At 36.8% G+C, this 18,410-nt stretch overlaps 1 protein-coding gene across 3 annotated transcripts; it reads right to left on the bottom strand.

Annotated features, from left to right (window-relative positions):
* Positions 1-4,491: 4,491 nt before the first annotated feature.
* On the bottom strand, positions 4,492-16,618 carry MEPE (matrix extracellular phosphoglycoprotein). 3 transcript variants are annotated; one of them, XM_019668078.1, is made up of 5 exons: positions 16,589-16,618; positions 14,755-14,820; positions 10,039-10,092; positions 8,985-9,077; positions 4,492-6,310 (listed from the first exon to the last, which is right to left on the bottom strand). In XM_019668078.1, exons 2-5 carry the CDS (start codon positions 14,806-14,808, stop codon positions 4,835-4,837), a joined length of 1,677 nt encoding a protein of 558 aa, XP_019523623.1. In that variant the 5' UTR covers positions 14,809-14,820; positions 16,589-16,618; the 3' UTR covers positions 4,492-4,834. The 3 variants fall into 3 exon arrangements, with proteins under 3 accessions (XP_019523623.1, XP_019523624.1, XP_019523625.1); XM_019668079.1 differs by having other exon boundaries at positions 4,492-6,307; XM_019668080.1 differs by lacking the exon at positions 14,755-14,820 and having other exon boundaries at positions 16,589-16,609.
* Positions 16,619-18,410: the final 1,792 nt, after the last annotated feature.

Here is an 18,410-nt window from a genome sequence, read left to right as displayed (position 1 = left end):
CCTCTGGCGTCCCAAGCCAGTTCTTAACCATCGCGCCACTCTGCCAGCCCCCAGCCCTTTTTATAAATATATATTTATATACATTTTAAGAAAACTGGTATTAGACTTTATCTTCTTTCTGGTATCCTGCTCTATTAACTTAATGAGTCATTTCACCACATTACTAAATGTTTTTAAGTTGTTTTAAAATTTCACTGAATAACGGTACCACAATTTGTTCAATCTACTATTGAAGGATATTTAGTGTTTTCCCAGTTTTTCTTCATTATAAACATTTGTTTGTTTTTTTAAAATTAAATCTGAATGCCACTGGTATTTCACCATTATTCACAATATTAGCTGTTTTTAGATATACATTGTTTATCATCTTTAGAGTATACCACTCTCTGGTATTCCTTGTTTGCTAATAATTTGAAAATCAGAAATGTGTGTTAAGTATTTGATAATGACATTTTTGCACCCTTCCAATTTCTCAGTCCAAAAATTTAAAGTCATCTGTGACTCTTTTCTTTCTTTTAAACCCTCACACCCAAATCCTCCGTGCATCTTGTCAGCTCATGCTTCATCACACACACACAGAAGCTGACCACTTCATGCCATTCCTTTCCTCTGTGTTATTACAGCAGCCTCTAGCTCTTGCCCTGCTTCCACCATTACCAGCCTACATTCTATTCTCTGCTACAGTAGCCTGAGTTATTTTTTTAAGATAAGTTGGGCCGTCTACTTTTTGCTCACAATCTTCGATTGGATTTCCATCTCACTTCTTCTACAAGGCTCTGTCTTCTTTGCTTCCACTGCTTGGACTTGGTCAGATCTACCTATCACTCCCCCCCTTGCACATCCACTCAAACCATGTTGGCTTCCCTGCTGTCCTCAGTACTCCAGGCAGATGCTGCCTCAGGGCCTTTACACTTGCTGTTAATTCTGCCTGGAATGCCTCTCTCCTTCATATCCACCTAGCTAGCTCCCTCGTCTTGCTCAGAATTCTGCTTGAATGTCACCTCAGTGCAGTCTTCTCTGATCATCCTATTTAAATTGGCAATTCCTATCATTCTTCCCTGCTTTATCTTCTCCACAGCATTTATCACCCTCTAACATACTCTCTCTATTTTGTTTGTTTGTTTGTATCCTGCCTGTCTTTCTCCCATTAGCATGTAAGCTCCATGAAGGCGTCCTCAGCACCTATAACAGGATCTGGCACATAGTAGACAGCCAACTGAACTGAACTCAACTCAAACATTTGTTAAATGAATGACATTATCTTTTTTGGATGGCAGTGGACTTACTAATGTGATGTATTATAGGACTAGATTTCATAATATTAAACTGTGTTTGTATTTCTAAGATACACTCTTTTTTGTCATACTGAATGACTCCTTAAAAGTATTTTTGCAATTAAACTTGCTTGGATTTTTCCAATCTACGTTCATAAGTGATGTTTGTATTATGGTTTTCTTATTTTGTTCTATTTTTTTAGGGTTTGATATCAAGATCATATTAGCTTCATAAAATGAAGTGGGCAGCTTTCCATCTTTTCTACTATTTCCAAAACAATGCACAGTGTGTGTATCATGCCAATCATCTATTTGTTGAAATTATGAAAGAAAATACTAGTAAAACCTGAGAATTTTTTGAGATGTGATTTTTTTTTTAGATGTAATTTTTGATAACATTTTTCAGTTTCTTTCATGGCTAATGATATATTCAGGTTTTAAAAGTTTTCAGGATTTATGTCTCCAGAAACACTACTTCAAAGAAATGTCCTAATTTATAATCAGAAAATTGTTTTTGTTATTATGCTATATTTTAAATGTCCCTCTATCTGGTGGTATATTCTTATTTTTATTAGCTGTCTTCTTTAAAATTTTTTACCCTTTCTTTGTCTCTATGAGATCTTTCAGAGGCTTCTCTAGCTTATCATTTTAAGTGAAAATTGTTAAATTAAAATTGTTTAAATTATACTATTGATCTACTAAACTAACAATAGTAACAGCCTACTTAAAGTTCAAATATAGCAATTACCATATTTCTAAATAGGCAGCATCTATGCTTTTGTACACTATCCTCATGAATGTGTAGTGTATTGTTCATTTAATAAAACAAAGTCCAATTGCAGCTCTTGTCTTTTTTTATACAAAGTCTAAACCATATATGTTTGTGTAGATTTTCTTGTAGATAGTGTGTGAATCCACTCATCATTTTTTTTTTTCCTGTTCTGGGTTTCTGGCCTTGAGATTGTATTAGAGCTTTGTCCTTCATTCTTTCCAGATTTCCTCATAAGTTTTTTCTAAGCTTTTATTACGCACTCTTCCTTTCTGCTCCCAACTTTCCCTTCTATGACTTTCATACAGACCCATCTATTTCTTCTCCTTTTCCTTTGGGCCGTCTAATGCTATATGTAAACACCTAATTCTAGGCATCAGTATTTTGACTAGCAGAGTTTAACCTTATTAGAAGTTGTTTTTGAAACGTGAGTTTTTGGGAAAGCACCATAGTGCCTTTGAAATGACTGCAATCCTGAGTGCCTACTTAGTTCCAAGAAGGTTCTAAATACTAGGTGAGGAGGCAATGTTCAATTTCTTTTAGATTATAGTAATAGCCCTTTGGGTGTCCTTACTGCTAGTCTTCTGCCTTCCAACTCCCTCTGCCCCGTCTCACCCATCACCACTTCCTCGCCCTACGGTTGGAGTGATCTTTCTTAAGCTCTAACATATGTATAGTATCATTTACGGTCATCAACGGTCAAGCCCTCATTTGCCTGTTGGAACTTACTCTCTGCAGCCCCTCCTAATGTGTAATAAATGCCTTAAGGAAAGTGGATTTTACCATATCTCTGCTCTTTCCTTCAGCTAGCGTTCATCTCTGTCCTCAACTCCTAGAATCACTTTATATTTCTGTGATTGAACTTAACCACAGCCTGTCTTGCAGCTTTGTATACCTTTCTCCTTAACTAAAGTTTCATATTAATAAGGGCCGGGAGCGTCTCCTCTCTTCTTTTGATCCCTATGGAATTTTGTAAAACTTGGTCACTCAGTGAGTGTATATCAGCCAAGCTGAATGACATGCCAAACCAAATCGGATGTCTTGCCTCACTGGCTGGCGTTGCCGAGAACAGATTTACTAGGGCTGCAAAATCAAGGTTAGATATTCACAAGCAGAGAAATCTAAGAGGGAGGGATTGGAGAGAGTGGCAGCAGGCGTGGGGATAAACACCAGAGCCTGGAGGGCTCTTATCTTTTTGGGCACAAGGTGGCAGACTATGCCCATTTCAATCACCATATGTAAGGCAGCTTTGTGAGGCTGAAATTTTCCACCCTGTTTTGGAAATCGTCATTTATTTATATATTTTTTGAAGTGAAGCTAGTGCTTGCTGTTTGATGGCTGAAACCTGGTGTTGATGAAAGCGCCGACCCACTGCCTGACAGCAGGCAGCAGTTCGTATCGCTGCTCCTTCCTTCCATTCTGGACTCACCCCTACATGTCTGCATCCCATAGTAATGCATTGAGGATGTTGAAACACTGTGAGTGTCCTTTAAATCGATGAAGAAAATTTGAATAAATATGTATGAACACTCAAGCTGGGAAAGAAGAAACAAAATACGACCAGAGAATTGTAATGTCGTTTCTCCACTAGATAGCAGACAGGACAGATGGTCTTTGGAAGGTCTCACCTGTAGTCACCTAAAGAAAACATTCCTTTTTCTCTTGTAGCTCATTTTTTTCTTTTAAAATGCCATGTGTTTTCCATGTGATCAGACCATTCACATGTATAAGTGTGATATAATATGGTATATAAGTAGCATGTTGATTTCAATGGAATTATCTGCAATTTAAACTCTGACATAATTTTCTTCGCTTCATTAATTGTCTCCAGTTTTGTGTGTGTGTGTGTGTGTGTGTGTGTGTGCGCGCGCGCGCGCGTGTGTCTGTGTGTGTGTGTGTGTGTGTGTGTGTGTGTGCATGCCCAATTGTCTTTTATAAAAATAGCAAAGTACTAGGAATTGTTTATTCTGGAATTCTGATGATGAATAATTTATTAGGTGATATTTTAAGTCTTTCCATTGATACTCATTTCTGTTAGACCTAGAAGATGGAAATTAAATTAGGGAAAAAAGATCATCTTTGCTTTCAGGTTCACTTAGCATTTCTTTCAGGTTCTCTTTCTCTTTGTCTGGAAGGAGGCAGAATTGAGAAAAGTGATCACATGGAGATTTGTTTCAGGAAATAAAATTTGCCTTATTAGAAGTTATAAATGTGCAACAGAGGAAAAGAGTGTAGATGGCTATGAAGCAGGATATCTTTATTAGACCAGAGGGAGGTCAGAGGAAAAAGTAAATGCTAGCCTAAGCAGAATGGGATGAGGGAATGCTTTCAAGCTTTATTCGGCAGATTAATTTCATAGCACTGCCTGTGCCAGAGGCAGAACTAATATTATTGCCTCTGAAATGAAGCACCACAGACAACAGACTATTTTATAGATCATTTATTACAGATTACTATACAAGAAATAGTGTTTATTTTCATGTCTATAGAACAATAACAAAGGAAGGCTTTTGTGACATTCATAAACTATTTTTATGACACCTATTCACATGTTACCTATTCCATAAATCCTTGATGAATTGTTTTCCTTAAAAAAGTCATAACTTTGAATAGAATTTCATACTATGGCCATCAAATGAGCAACAGTTCTGCCCTGGAAGTCAGGTTTCTTGAATTACTCAATTCCCTGCTCTGTCCTTGACCTGCTTTGCTATTAGATGGCTCTCCTGCACCATCAAATCACAGAGGACTAGGGATTCCAACCTTTATCCTGCTGGGAGTTTCTCGTGAACTAGTCACCATCACTCTCACTCGAACTGCCGCTGTCAGATGATTCACTACTGTCCGGCTTTTTAGGGGGCCTAAACCTCCTGTTGGAATGGGGTTTTCTGTAACCCCAGGAGCCTTTCCTTTGTGGCATACCCTTATTCCATGCAGAATTATCTTGTCTGTGGGGTACATGATCATGATGATTTTTTCTGCTGTGTTTTGTTATAGTCTCCTCATTATTAGGGTCACTATGGGAACCTATTTCATTTTTAATTTCATTATCAAGACCATGAGAGGGAATGAGTTGGCCCTGACTTTTGCCCTTACTCGGAAATCTGTGTTTTTTACTTGGGGTCACTTGATTCCTGTTAGAATGTTCTATACCTTTTCTACTACTCTCTTTGCCATTTTTTGGAATTTCATTATAATTAGTACTTTTAGTAACATCACTGCTGCCTTCCTTTCTTTTCTCTTTTGAGGGTACATGAGGGTAATGAAACTCTATTTTCCCTTGGTGAGCATTTTGGCTCTCAGCATCCACTCTAGTTCCTTCTTTTCCAGGGAGTTTCTTAAAATCAGTGCTACCTATGATGTCATTGCTGCTCTCCACTAGGCTTACATCAGCAGTGTTTGCCTCTTGTGTTGTTTCATCCCTGGTTCCCGTGGTACTTCTGCCATTTTCTTCTTTCTCTGGGATGTCGTTAAAACCCGGCCCTCCTGCCTCAGGAGTAGTAGTCTCAGCTTCATTTGGGCCGGAAAACTCTGTTTGAATATCTGCACCTTCTAAATCAGGATCAATAGTTTCTCCTTTCCCAGAAACATCCTTAAAAGGTTGGCCATCTCCACTGAAAGGAGAGATATCATTATCCCCAATCTCTTGAAGATCTGGGTAACCACTGCCTTCAAAATCACTGGGGATTTTTTTGATTTTTCGGAGCTGTTTTAGATAGTCAGTGTTGTCTTGGGTATGGTGGGTGATTTTGCCTTTTACTGGAATATTCTGGGCTTGCGAATCTCTATGATGATTCTTCTTACCTTTTGAGGGGGCTTTCGAGTAGTTTGCACTTGCTGGAATTTTGCTCAGAACGTTCCTGTGTTTGATCTCTTTTTTGTCTTCCTCCAAGTGTTCAATCACAGTTCCTGGCTCCATTATATGTTGCATATTATTTCTGATTAGAGCTGTGCCATTTTCTTCTTGGTCATGTAGTTTGCTGATAGCATCACCTCCATCCTCAGCCCCATTATTTCCAGTGGATTCAGGATAAGTGGACATCTTTAGGTTATTATGGACATTTTCTTTGTTACTAATACTGTCATTCACTGTCTGTCTATTTTCAAAAAGATTTTGGGATTTGCTGCTTTGGTTATTTTTATTGGCTCCAAGGAGGAGCAAGTTTTTCTGTCTTTCCTCGACAATGTTTTCTTTAGGTGCTGACTCTTGATCTCTTCTCCTGCCAGAATGCTGAAGGGCAATATTGTCTTGGTTTTTTTCTTCCTGCTAAAGTGTAATTTTCAACATAAAGTGATTATTTTATGTTAAATTATAAAAATCTAATAACTCTTAGACAATATATATACATATATGTATACATATACATACATGTGTGTATATATATCAGGATGCCAAAAAAATGTATACAAGTGGACACTCTGGTCAACGTTGCTCAAGCAGTAGTTCGCCATAATCAGAAGTGTCTGGACGCTGATGGGAACCTCTTTGAGCACCTCTTGTAATTGCAGAAGTCAAACGTGACTCATAGTCATCTTTTGTTATCGGTATATATTATTACAATTAATACAGTTTTTTCCTTTCTTAAAATGTATCTATGTATTTTTGGCCATATATATATATATACACACAGACACACACACACACACACACACACACATACATATATCAATCGGATACTTAATGAAAAGATTCTATTGACTCAATAGAGGTTTGTTGGTAGAGACAATTCTGGAATGGCCACAGCATTTTTCATGGAGAAAGAAGAATGAGCTTGAAGGGTGAGTAAGAAGCAGATACATGGAAGGGAAGTAGTGAGACTATTTTAAGAATAAGCAGTATATTCAAATGTTTGGAAACAGGAAACATTTAAATGATAATATGAATAAAACTGTAACTTTGGAGTAGAGAAATCCTAAAGAAGAGAATAAAAAATAAATTTGGAAATATAGATTAGGGCCTGATTTTGAAGGAGGACCCAAATTTAAGGAGGATAGAGTATGTTCCTCATCTTTTGACTAGTGAGTTTGTTCAAGTGATATGGAATTCATATTTTTAAAATAATTATTCTCTCTCTCAGTCTCATAATCTCTCTCTCTCTCTCATCCTCAACTATAGTACTGTTCTCCTTTTATACATATATTTTATTAATGTTGGAAGCAGTGGGGAAATTGTTGAGTCAGCTCACACTTGGGACTCAAAATAAAAATGGCTTGTGAAGGTGCCCTCCATTCTTATGCAGCCAGCTAATATGTAGTAGACAAAAGTTCCAACATTTTAAAATAGTGTTTTTAAGATATAATTTGAAATGATCTATTTGTGGGAAGTATGACATCATTATTCACTAGCCTTTTATTTGGCAGGTGTATTCTGACAATAAGTGAGATTTTGTTATGAGGGAAAATATAATAGAAAAACCTTTATAGGGAATTATTTCTAAATTAAAAAGTATTGCAAGCAGTTGACTTATTTTAAGACATTAAATTTTGGAAAGTTTTACATGAACATTTATATTTTCCTTTGAAATCAAGTTCATTTATTCATTGATAATATATCCTTTTGATTTAAGCAGATGCGTTAGAAAATCAGTAGATTATGGTAATCCTTCTTAATGTTTTCCCACCCTTTCCTGAAGTGGGAAGTTTTGCTTTATATTTGGTGCTTTTACTGCTTTTAAAACAGTAGCATGTATACCAATGAATTGTGTGCATTTTACTAAAGACTGAATAGGGTTCTTTTATAAATGAAAACATAGCAACTTTTAAATTGTGATGTATTATGGTCAATTATTTCTGCGTTTGCTTATGTTAAATGATTTCTGATTGCATTGTTGCATGCATGATGATCTGTGTATCAGTTGGCTGGTCTGCTTTCCTCTGCTTTGCCTTTCTATCTTTGCACCTTTCCTCATAATATTCTTTTCATGGAGAATGGCTTCTCCCACCTACTTGTTTGCTCAAATCCTGCTCATCCTCCAAGGCCCAGCTCAATTATTTCCATTCTGTCGCTTTCCCTGAACACCAGACGAGGAACAGTCTTTTTCTACTCCAAGCCCTAAGGCATGATTTTTTGGGGTACCACTCACATAGCACTTTGCACATTCTGTCTTGGGTTATAATGACTCTTGTAAGGGCCATATTTTTTTTCTAGGATCCTGAAGAGAAAGGAGTAAGTTTTCTCAATAGTTTTATCTCACAACAGTATCTTGCACGATAGGAAGAGCTAAATTCATATTTGTTACAAAAAAAAGTTTAACAGGCAGTTAGGCTTAGAAATGCGTCTAAAGAATATCGAGGTGAATGAAACAACATTCTGAAGGGAAACTACTACTTTCATGGGAAATGAAGCCAGATTTGGAAAAGTAAATAATCCTTTTTGCTGATGGCATTTTAAGCAGTTTCCAGCTCTTTGGCCAATGGATCTGCAAGAAAGGACTGAGTGAAAAGGATTATTGTTCCATTCCAGTGACAAGGCCCTTATTCTTTCTCCTCTGAGCTTTCTGAAACAGATGGAGTCATCTGTGAAATAAATTTAAGGGAGACAAAAATGTGTCACTCTTTAGGCCAAAATGACTTCTCCTAGTAGCCTTCCAATCCTCAGCATTAGAGCATATGGTAGAATATGTCCCATAAACCTCCCTATAAAAGACCAAACGTTAATCAGAAGCAATAGCACAAAAAATTCATGGGGTCCACCAGTACAACACCTGCCGCAGCAGGTCCTGAGGCAGGGCAGGGTTTGGGCCAGGGCACTGGTGGCCCATCCATGTCAAGAAGAAGACTCTGGAACACAGAGTTCCACAGCAGAGACACTTGACTATGGGAAAGGGACACAACCACCAATCACAGATAGAAACCCCAGAGTAGGCTCCCCTATAGCTTCCCGTAGCATTAGTCCAGAGCTAGGCTGATGATAAAGGTCATCACTCAGAGACTCAGCTTACCTTTATGTTAGTTTGATTTTTCCTCCCAGGTGATGTGTAAACATACTTAAACATATAATACCCATTTTTCTTATGGTGACCCTTGTACGTTATCTAAAAAAACACAACATTATATTAAGACAGGTTTATCTTTTACTAAGAAGATTTCTGGCTCTCTTTGTGATAGTATAAGGTACCATAAAACTTGGGAGAAGGCTCATTCTACACCTCGCAAATGATAGTACTTACTTCCTATGATCACTGGAGGGCGTGTGCCAGCCAGCCCCTGAAGATTGTAGCTTGTTCTTTTCTTTTCTATGTACCCCTAAATCTGTTTTCCCTAAGGATGACTACCAACTGACTATTTCTTGCCCAGAGTGTATCAATTTGATTACCACATTTCAATAGAAACGGAACGCTTGGAAATATTTTCAGGTGGGAAGGGGGTGAGGGGATTAGAAGAGAGGCAGATTTTCCAGTATACATGCCTGACTTCAAATTGGCAAAACTCACAGCATGAACATTCAGGCTCTTAAATTTTCAAAGGTTTTCCCTTTGTAATTTTCAGCTGAGAGAGAGAACAGAAGATTGTTAGTTCTTAGAACAGAATTTTCTGAGACTGCCAAGAGAAACCGTGGCAGGCAGAAGTAAGCTGCAATTTGGTGACATGAAAAGCTGAGGGAACTTATTTAACTTTCTGGATCATATGGAAAACGAACTCCATGTGAAGAGAATTCCCCGTTAAGACTCGTTCCCTCTGTTTTCTCTCTCAGTTATTGCTTTGTTCTCCTGTACATGTGTGGAAAAATGTTGTTTGTTAATAGCAATATCCCACAATTTTTACTCACTCATCCCTGTGAAGGAAGAAATCATACTGAAGAGAAATCTCCAGTTAGAATGCCTTTCTCTTTTCTGTCACACATTGTGTGAATTAAAGTGCCAAAATTATGTTGTGCAATTTTGCCTTTCCATTCTAAGTACACAGGAATATTTTGACAGTTAAAATTTTCCTTTTACTGACTTTTTCCTTTACAGAGTTGAAACAGTTTTATTTGAGAAGAATAATTCTGTTTACCCTCTGTTCTTCCACACAGTCTTGCTTAGTTTTCTCAGTCTGTGCTTTAAATGTCTGAAAGGAAACAAGAAATAAACCTTCACCAAACGTTCCTTCTTACATTCATGTTTTCAAACAATAGATGTTTCATTTATTTTTCTCTCACTGGGTTATACTAGTCAATGTGAAAAATCATTCTGACCGAAAGAAGATGGACACACTCACCACCTTAGTATTTGTTTCAGTATTACAAGAAGGTGCTAGCGTTCCTCCTCAGAGAGGGACAATGTCATCTCCATTAAACAACCACACGTAACCACGGGAGAGCGCCAGGTGAAAAAGCTTGGATGCCATTGGTATCCACTGAAAAAGACATTTTCACTGACACCCTGGGATTTGTTTAGTATCAGTGAACCAAAATAGGAGTTCAGCAATGTGAACTGTATGTGCATTGATTATATAAATTCAGTAACTGCTATATGAGTTAAGATATGGTGCTGCTTATGCAGCAAGAGTAAACCGTAGCCCTGCACAAGGAGAAGGACCACACCTAAGAATGAGACTTAATATTGCCAGATATTTCTTTCAAGAAAAGGAAAATGGTGTAGCTTGCAAATTGGGACAAATGCTTTCTTTTGATCTGACATGAAAGTGTCAAAATGCCTCTTACCCAAAGCCATTAAAGCGGAGAAACGCCAGAAACCAAAAAGAAATAGACCCAGGCAGCTTGTTCCAGGCTTTTGGGCTAAAATTTAGGTGTCTCAAGAGAGCAATCAGAAGAAGACCTGAGAATCCTGGAGCAAGCTTACCATGGAGGCAACAGACATAAAGACTCTTTATTCTCAGTATTTTTATTTCCTTATTTGCTTTTGAAGCTCCTAGGTTATCTCAGGTGTGACAAGAGGAACCAATGGGTAGGACTGATTTATGTTTGAATGTGTGTGCTAAAGTGGAAGTAGGCATCATGGCAGTATCATTCACATCAAAAAGAGAAACCCTCAGGGGAAAGATGAAATAAAAAGACCCTATCCACCTAGAGAGTGTCCTGCCTGAATAAACCTTCAAGTTCTGTATTTCCTTGCAATAAGATATGAGCAATTGTCCTGCTTGCTTTCAGATACTGTACATCTGTTCTCTCTGGGATGAGCCTTACAAACAACATTTCCTGAGCTCCTTTGCCATCTGACTCCAGTCTGGGTTTGGCTGGTGGGAGACTGGGTCTGAGACTGGAGGGTAGAAGGAGAAAAAAGCCAAGGTATGGTCCTTCCCTGCTCTCTTGGTTTGGTGCTGCATCTCTAGGATTTGATGCATCTCTTTTGTGGTCCTAGTTTCTGCTCCCCACAGGGCACTCCAGCCCAAGGTGTGGTAGTGGCTTCAATCTTTATGTTGCCTCATCACCCTTGATTTGCCCCTTCTGTTTGTCCTATACTTTATAACTATTCTCCAAATAGAACCCTTGTTACTGAGCTTCCTGTCATGGATTTTGTTTTCCTGACTAGACCCTGACTGATAAAATCGCCTTAAAAATAAACTCAAAACTTCAGTAAAAGTACCCTATTGGCTGGGCTCCAAGGCAGACCTCCTTAATATTCCATTCCATCCTAGAAACAATAATAGTTTGTCAATCATAGAAACAGAGGACAAACTGGTGTTTGCTAGAGAGGAATGGGTAAGCAATGGGCAAAATAAGTGAAGGGGATTAAGAAGCATAAACTTCCAGTAATAAAATAAATTAGTCATGGAGATGTAGTGTACAGCTGAGGGAATATAGTCAATAATATTATAATACCATTGTATGGTGACAGATGGGTACTAGACTTATCCTGGTGATCATTTTGTAATGAATGAAAACATTGAATCACTATGCTACACACCTGTAACTACTCTAAGATTGTATGTCAATTATAATTCAACTTTAAAAAGACAGGAATACACCTTAAATAAATAATGAACTATAACTGTATACTCATTGGATGCAGATATAGAGAAAAGGATAATATGATAGATATTGGTGGTAAGAATGTAAAGATGTATAGCATTTGGGGAAGAAAATACGGCAATATCTATGGAAAAAATAGATATTCTCTTCTACTCAATACTTCTATTCCTAGAAATCTCTCTATTAAAGTATAATTCTTGCCATAAAAATAAAAGTATAAATTTGTATGAAAAAATAGTTTGTCAATAACACCTTAGATTTATATAGCAATTTACAGTTTGTAAACCACTTTCATATAAATAATCTCACCTAATCCCCATGTGAGATAGGCAGTTGGGGAAACAGGACACTTACACAGCTGATAGCAGTAGTAGAAGTAAAGGAGATATTTTTAGCTAAATCCTCTGATTCAAAGTCCCAGCATTAAAAATAATACATTTTTAAATGGCTTGATATATGAAAAAAACATTTAAGAATAAGAGGAAGTTTACATTAAGTACCTTCAGGCACATTTTATAATTTTATCTTTTATTGCCTTTTTTATCATGGGTTTTATATGACCTTGTGCATATAAATTTAGATCATTGCATAATTTCTCAAAAGTATCAAAACAGTGAAAACAGATCTGGAAATCGGGTTAGGAAAGAGAAAACATAAAAATGAGATGGGTAGGTATTAATTTAAAAAAAAGAAATGACAGTTTGGTGGCATTTGTCATCTTCTTACAGAACACACATGTGCATGTATTAAAAACATACTAGATAGTATAGAGTAGTTCATAATATAGTTCACAATGATAAGTCATGAACTTACAGCAAAGTAACTTATAACAAAGTCTTTATAGTCTAATTGCATACTGATGAATATTAATTAAATCACATAGCCCAATAATCATCTTTTATTTTCTTCCATTTATAAATTATATTTTTGAAGGAAACCAAAACATCACCCCAAAATATGCCTCTTTGACATAAAAATTATTTTGAACTGAAGACAATTAAAAAATAATAAACAGAAAAAGTTTTCCCTTTTGTGCCTAAAGACAGGAATAAATTCTCCTTCTACTGGAGACAGACTCTTATCCGTGCAGAGACCACACCAGAGTAATTGGCAAACAAACCTTGTTAAGCCAACCCTAATCTTTCTAGTTGAGGAAGGTAAGAACTACCTAGCCCTACCTGGACTACCCCTTGCCCAAACATTTTGTCTTGTCAGTTCTTCACAAATGTATCATTTCTTTGTCTAAAAGGTGTAAAAGCTTCTTGCTCTGGTCACTTTTGAGTCTTCATTCTCTTGTGAAGGCTCCCATGTACATGTAAAAATTCAATAACATTGGTATGCATTTCTCCTGTTCATCTGTCTTTGTCAGTTTAATTTTCAGACCAACCAGGGACCCAAAGAGGGTTGAGGAAAACTTTTTCCTCCCCTGCAGTTCGAATTTGGCTTATAATTTCAAAACATATGTAGGTAACTCAGTATATACTAATTTCTGATAATGCCAATCTATTATTAAATAATTAAATGATTGCTCAAATGGAATATACTTATCTGAGAGAAAAACATTACATTCGTAATTTTAAATTTTGTCTCTATGCCCTTGCCAAACCTCTTTCATTTGAAATATGCCTCCCTCCCTTCTCCCCCAACACCCACTTGGCAGTTCTCCCATGTTTGAATGTGGCCCTGTAATGGAAGAGGCATTGTCTCTCTCTGGAGAAAAAAGCTGGCACCTGCTTTTGACAGATGGTCACTGGATTGATGTTGACATAGCGCATTTACTGGAAAATGGTCAAGGAGTGCCACTCCAGCTGCTCTTTGGGATGTGTTGCTGAAAACACCCTCATCCCATGCTGGTGGGATTGAGCTGAATCAGCAAGACCCTCTTGCTGCCTAAGCACAGGCGTCTGTGGCCCTGGCTGAGTTAAGTCATGCGGATTGGACCTGGCAGATGACTATTTTAAGCAGAACAGTTCCCATAGGACTGTTAGAGGCTGTGAGCTGACAGTGGACATGCTTTCCTCAACTTCTGCTGTCCTCACCGGATGGTATGGTTGTCAGTGGGTTACCCAACTGGTCACCCACTCATGCAGGGCCTATATTTAAGTACTTCTGGCAACAAAATGACCACTTGTTTCCATGGTTCTCCAACCTAAAAAGTTACTCTGAGACATTAGAATGGTTTCCAGACATTATCTAATTGGCACCGTGTCTGCATTGCAGAAAATATCGGTAACACTCAGCATTTTCACAAGATAATTTGTCACATCCTGAGTACTCATCTGGGTGAATCAGAGAGAAGAAAAGATACAAAAAGAAATTGGAGCTTGGGGACACTTCCTCCCCCGCCTTTACCCTCACTGGTGAAGAGAAAAATCATTACCAAGATCTCACAGTGTTGGGGTGTTGCAAAAATTATACGGAAGTTTGGTCCTCTTGTATTGCCTTGTATTTACAAAATTTAGTTGATTAGCATTAAATTATTCAAGTTAAAATTTTTTTTTCAGTTTTTAGTAGAATCTTGAAAAGTTTTTTTTTGACATGTTATAATTTGAGGCTCTGAGTATTTACTCATTAGCCTTAGCTGACTTGAAACACTGTGGCTAGCTCTTGGTTTTCTCAAAAGCACTCTTTTTGGTATTTCTTAAAAGCTAACATGTTGATAGCTTGTAATTCAGCTCATGCTTATTATAACTGAACTAGGTAAGTTTTAACGAATTTGAAAATACATTGCTTAAAGTAAAAATACATAAAGAGAGCAAGAGATTATATGATGCATAACTGAATTTGTAAATGCTTACTGGTGCTGCCCAGGTCAGACTGAAAAGGAGCAGTCCCAAACAGACAATTTGCATCTTTGAGAATTTCTGTAAAAAGACAATAATATTTTACCCTAAAGCATTGCCAGTTATGAACTGCAGCCATAAAAATAAATAAAATACAAAAGTATATACAAACATCTTTCTCTTTAGCAGTCCTTTTTTTTTTAAGTTATAATTTATTTATACCCAGGTGTGGATACTTTAATGTAAGTGTTTTCATATGTCTAATTATTCCAATGTGAAAATGAAAATTGTCCAATGTTATTAAAACAATGAAGTCAGTTGATAAAAATGAATTTTGTAGACATATTTATTTTCTCTACTGTCAGTCCAAATGTTTCCTTTTTATCTTTACACAGAAAGAGTTTACTTTAATTATTAATATTATTCATAATAACATTAAGTTAGCATAGTAGCTCATGACATATTATTTAAATGAGTTGCCAGGGTAGCAGCCTCCATGGTGAGAAATATAACCTTGCCTGTTACCAAACCGGTACCCCAATATATGTCCTTATAGTTATGAACAATGTGTCTGAGTTGGTAGCCATCCATGGACTGGAGAGTGAAACAATTTATATGATATAGTAATAGCTAAAGTTTATTGACTGCTAAAATGAGCCAAACACTGTTCTAAAATTTTTACACATATTCAATTCATTTAGCCTCATAACAACCTTATGAGTTAAGTGGTATTATTATTTCTGTTTTATAGATTAGGAAATAGGTACAGAAAGTCAAATAACTTGCCCCAGAATCCCCAGGTCTTAAGGGGCAGAACTGGGGTTAGATAGTAAAGTGGGCAATGTAGCTAGAGAGCCAGTGTTCTCCATGAAGACTCTATGCCACCTGGAATGTTTCTATTCCTCTATCTTATTACAGAAAAATCTACATGTAGTTGATTTAAAGGCAAATTATATTTTATATTGGGCTCAGCAAAATTATGTTTAAAACATTAACATTTAGCTATGTATAAAGTTATATGTATATCCTTTGGTAAATATACTAAGAGGATCTAATGAGCTCACTTAAGTAGCCATTAGATTGAAAAAAAAGTCAACATATCCTTGGATTACTAATCTATTGGTTTTGATGAACATTAAGTATTTTACTAACTACCACACAGATATAGAGCATCCAATATGAGAATAAAAAATTTACACGACTCTTTGAGATTACTTGGGGAAAAGCACCTTTAATGGGAAAAATAATCTAAATACTATTGCAATCTTTAAACATTTCAAGGTAAAACATTTTATTTGTAGAAGTAAATATAACTATTAAATATATTCTAAAATTCTAAGCTATTCTCTCCTAAATTAACACAATTTTCAGAACCTTAATTTTGACTATAATTTAGCCATCCAAGCATTTTGGAGGTCAGGACAATACAAGTCATTTCTTAAATGACTTAATACTGAGAAATATTAGCACAGGTGATATCAGCACAGGTGAAGTTGGAAAGTATGAATATGATCACATTATCCTTATTCTGGTTTATAAGTGAAGGTATAAAGTAAAATTAGAGTCTTTGAGTTTTTGTGGATCTTGATAATGCTGACAGTCTACTCAAAAAAGAAATTGCCACTGAGCCATCAGTTTTAGTTGATAATTTCTAAAGCTTGGTAACACGCTTTCTATTTTATAAAACAAAGCACTAAATATTACACAGTTGTGTTCAGTAATGAATACTTTCAGTTTGCATTTATTTTCAAAAGCAATCTCCCTAGTTGCATGGTGTGCATCCTGAAAAACGTAAACAATTGTATTATAAAGCTATTTGCTATCAAGAACATCAAGAAAGCCAAATTACCTGATATGTTTTATCTTCAGAATACCTGGCTTCTTCTGCAGGTTTAGCAGTTTCTGGGCAATTTGCTGAAATTTAAAGTTTGTTTGAGTTCCCAAATGGCCAATCAGCGTTGACTCACTTAGCACTAGCACAAACAATTTGTTACCAGTGGCCACAGATAACCATAGGGGGCAAAGTAATTTTAATCTAAAAATGTTTTTGTGGTGGAAAGCTGCTATCAAATGTTCCAGAAAGTGGGATAAACAGAAAATATAAATACCTCAGTTTGGTATATCATGTTGTCAGATAATTAAAATTGATTTCAGAACTATTAATTAGGACTGACTGAATAACTAACAAGTTTATAAATGGAAAACATTTTAGCTATCATTTTATGTAGAAAGTTTATAATTTCAATTTGTCTGAATTCAGTTCATTTAACAAAAATGTATTGAGTGCCTATCATGTGACAGGCACTGGGGAAACAGCAGTGAACAAAAGAGACAGAAAAGAATTCTTGTATTTATGGAGTTTATAATCTGATGGGGAGACAGAAAATAAACAGTCTAAATAAGTAAAATATATTGTGTTAGATAGTGACACAGACTTAGTCTAAGAAGAAAAAGTACTGCAGGGGGGCGGGTTGGAGACGAAAGGTGAACATTTTAGATAGGGAGTCTGGAGAAGGGCTCATTGGGAGCGTGACTGTTGAGTAAAGACCTGTAGACGCATGACTATCCAAGGGGAGAACATCCGAGGCCCCAGAGGCAAGAGCCTGCTGGCTTGTTCCAGAAACAGAGAAGAGGCCCGTTTGAGTGCAGGATTGATGAAGGGAATAACAGGAAATGAGGTCAGAAAGGCATCAGATGGCAGATGATATAGGGCCTGTGTGTCATCACATGGCTTTACCCTGAGTGAGAAAGAGTCCTTGGAGGTTTGGGCAGGGGAGTAACTGAGGGAGCAACTGATGTAGGAAATGGCAGAGACGGGCTAGGAAGACGGGGGCTTGAACCAGAGCGGTGGCAGAAGCGATGGGGAGAAGTGGTGATGTTCTGAATATAGATTGAAAGTTAAGCCTCTAGTATTTGCTGATGTATAAGATGTAGGTTGTGAGAGAAAAATCAAGAAGGAAGGACAACACCAAGTTTTTTTGCTTTGAGCAAATGGAAGAATGAAGCTACCTTTTATTGATGGAAGGGAAACTGCAGAAGTGGTTTGGGGGGAAATATTGAGAGTTTGGGTTTGGATATGAATGTTATAAAGTGGGCAATTTAGGACATTGGCTTTCTGAATGGGTGGACATAGCACACCATATCAGAATAAGCCTTTCTAAGGCAATTGCCTGCCCTTTCGTTTTGCCCAATCTGGCTGCCAATATTTGATTGCAATATTTCAGGAGGTTCTATTTCAGTCTAAAAATATTATAATACTGGGAGGGGTTATTTACATTAGAATTATAAGTGAAATATCAATAAAAGATAATGTAAGAATTATTTAACCCATATCAAGTGATAAGAACTACCTATAGTTAAACACAATTTTAACAGATTATAAATGATATCTAATGAGAGTTAAGTATAAAGTCTTAATTTCTGCTAACTTCCAAAACAGAAAAAGAACAAAATACAACAACAAAAAATGGCTCCTGGACAGCATTAGCTGAGAGAATGGTGTCTTTTCTAGTTCAGGCTAATCCCTAGTTTTGCTTCATTTAAATTCTGAAGCTTCTCTTCTGAGTGTCTGGAGCTGGTTTTTAAACATTTGCAGGGACTAGAATAGGAGCGGTTGGCCTGGACCTCTGTGGATTGCAGCCATTCAACCATGGATTTCAGAGTATTTGAAC

This window comes from Hipposideros armiger, unplaced genomic scaffold (genome assembly GCF_001890085.2).
Source record: "Hipposideros armiger isolate ML-2016 unplaced genomic scaffold, ASM189008v1 scaffold_515, whole genome shotgun sequence".
Classification (NCBI taxonomy): Eukaryota; Metazoa; Chordata; class Mammalia; order Chiroptera; family Hipposideridae; genus Hipposideros; species Hipposideros armiger.
The sequence above is the reverse complement of the archived record's forward strand: the minus strand, read 5'-3'. Positions and strand labels throughout refer to the sequence as shown.